General features: G+C 34.8%; 1 protein-coding gene across 1 annotated transcript; it reads right to left on the bottom strand.

Moving 5' to 3' along the window:
• Positions 1-217: 217 nt before the first annotated feature.
• Positions 218-1107, bottom strand: LOC140175602 (G2/mitotic-specific cyclin-1-like). The gene is made up of 4 exons (XM_072204122.1): positions 986-1107; positions 830-872; positions 477-707; positions 218-376 (listed from the first exon to the last, which is right to left on the bottom strand). The coding sequence occupies exons 1-4, from the start codon at positions 1105-1107 to the stop codon at positions 218-220; spliced, it is 555 nt and encodes a 184-aa protein (XP_072060223.1).
• Between the last annotated feature and the right edge of the window lie 236 nt (positions 1108-1343).

Raw genomic sequence — 1343 nt, 5'->3', positions numbered from 1 at the left:
TATCAGGTTGTGAACCCATATATTCATGCACACGACCATCATCATGTGTCATCAAAGTCACATATATACATTAGGTTAACAAAAATACATAGGAATGAAATTTAAGGAAAGCAAAAACACATGAATATAAATCAGGACAAAATTAAAGAAATTAAAGACAGAGCAAAATTATATATGCCTTAGGCAAAAAGGTGCATTGTTTTATAAAGGAATGGAATTAGAGAAAGAGTAAAAGCAAAAACAATTGGAGTACTTTAGTGAGTCTGTAGAACTTGTTTATGTCATCAATGTACTCCACTACTGCCAATTCATTGTCCATGTCAGTTGCAACAATGTTCACCACTTTCTTGGGCATATAAGAGAGTCCAGAAGCAGCCTGAGATTAACTAATTCTTTATGGTATAAGAAACCACAATGACATTGATGCAAAACAGAAGGTAGAAAAAAAGAAGAAAGAAAAAAAAGTTGTTCATCACCTTGCTTCTAGTCGAGAGGACTGAACTGAAGTCCTTAGCATTTTCCCTGGTTACCCCTTCCTTTATCTTTCTTCCTCTAGCGGCTTCTGGCTTCCTCTTCTTTTCTTTCTCGGATTCATCATCTGAGCTGATGACAATGACTTCATGTTCTGTTGGTGGCTTCTTAGCTGCTTCTAACTTTGTTGTAGCAATGAAGTTCCTCACGCCAACCCCCATTAGCTGGAACCACTCCTGCTCCATTCGCAAGTTCAGTGCTTGATTTCTGTACAATAAGAGACATCGATTTTTAGAACCCAACCAAGAAAATAACAAAAAAAAAAAAAAAAACAGAATGATAGAGAGTTAATAAGTACCTTGTTCTTCTCTACTGCAGCTTGATTATTAGCATAAAACTTTCTACAAGAGAAAACAATTTGAACTTTTAATTTAAGTAGAATACTCTGAATCTGTAGCATAAAAGAGAAGCCTTATGGTGTAAAAAAATACTGAAGAACAAATTGGATTATTACCTTGTGTTGCGCTTTGTCACATTTTGTTCTGCTTGCTTAGCCACAAGATTACCAATGTCTTGTAATGCACGCCTATTGTTCCTCCTTTCTGCTGCTGCCACAATAACCTTTTGATGAAACATATTTCAGTGATTTGCTTTGTAATAATATATGAACAACAGTAAGAGAGAGATTGATCAAACATTAGTGTAACTATTTAGATTTACCTCTCTATTTATGATTAAATGGCCTTATCCATCTACCATGTCTGGAATCATCATAATTTGCATCAATGATTTCATATAACTAGTAGTGTGACTGAACTTATACTATTCATCATTCACCTTGACATCACAGTGCAGATATGATTTGTATGCAA

Source organism: Arachis hypogaea, chromosome 10 (genome assembly GCF_003086295.3).
Source record: "Arachis hypogaea cultivar Tifrunner chromosome 10, arahy.Tifrunner.gnm2.J5K5, whole genome shotgun sequence".
Lineage (NCBI taxonomy): Eukaryota > Viridiplantae > Streptophyta > Magnoliopsida > Fabales > Fabaceae > Arachis > Arachis hypogaea.
Note: the sequence above shows the minus strand (reverse complement) of the source record. Positions and strands in the feature narration are given on the sequence as shown.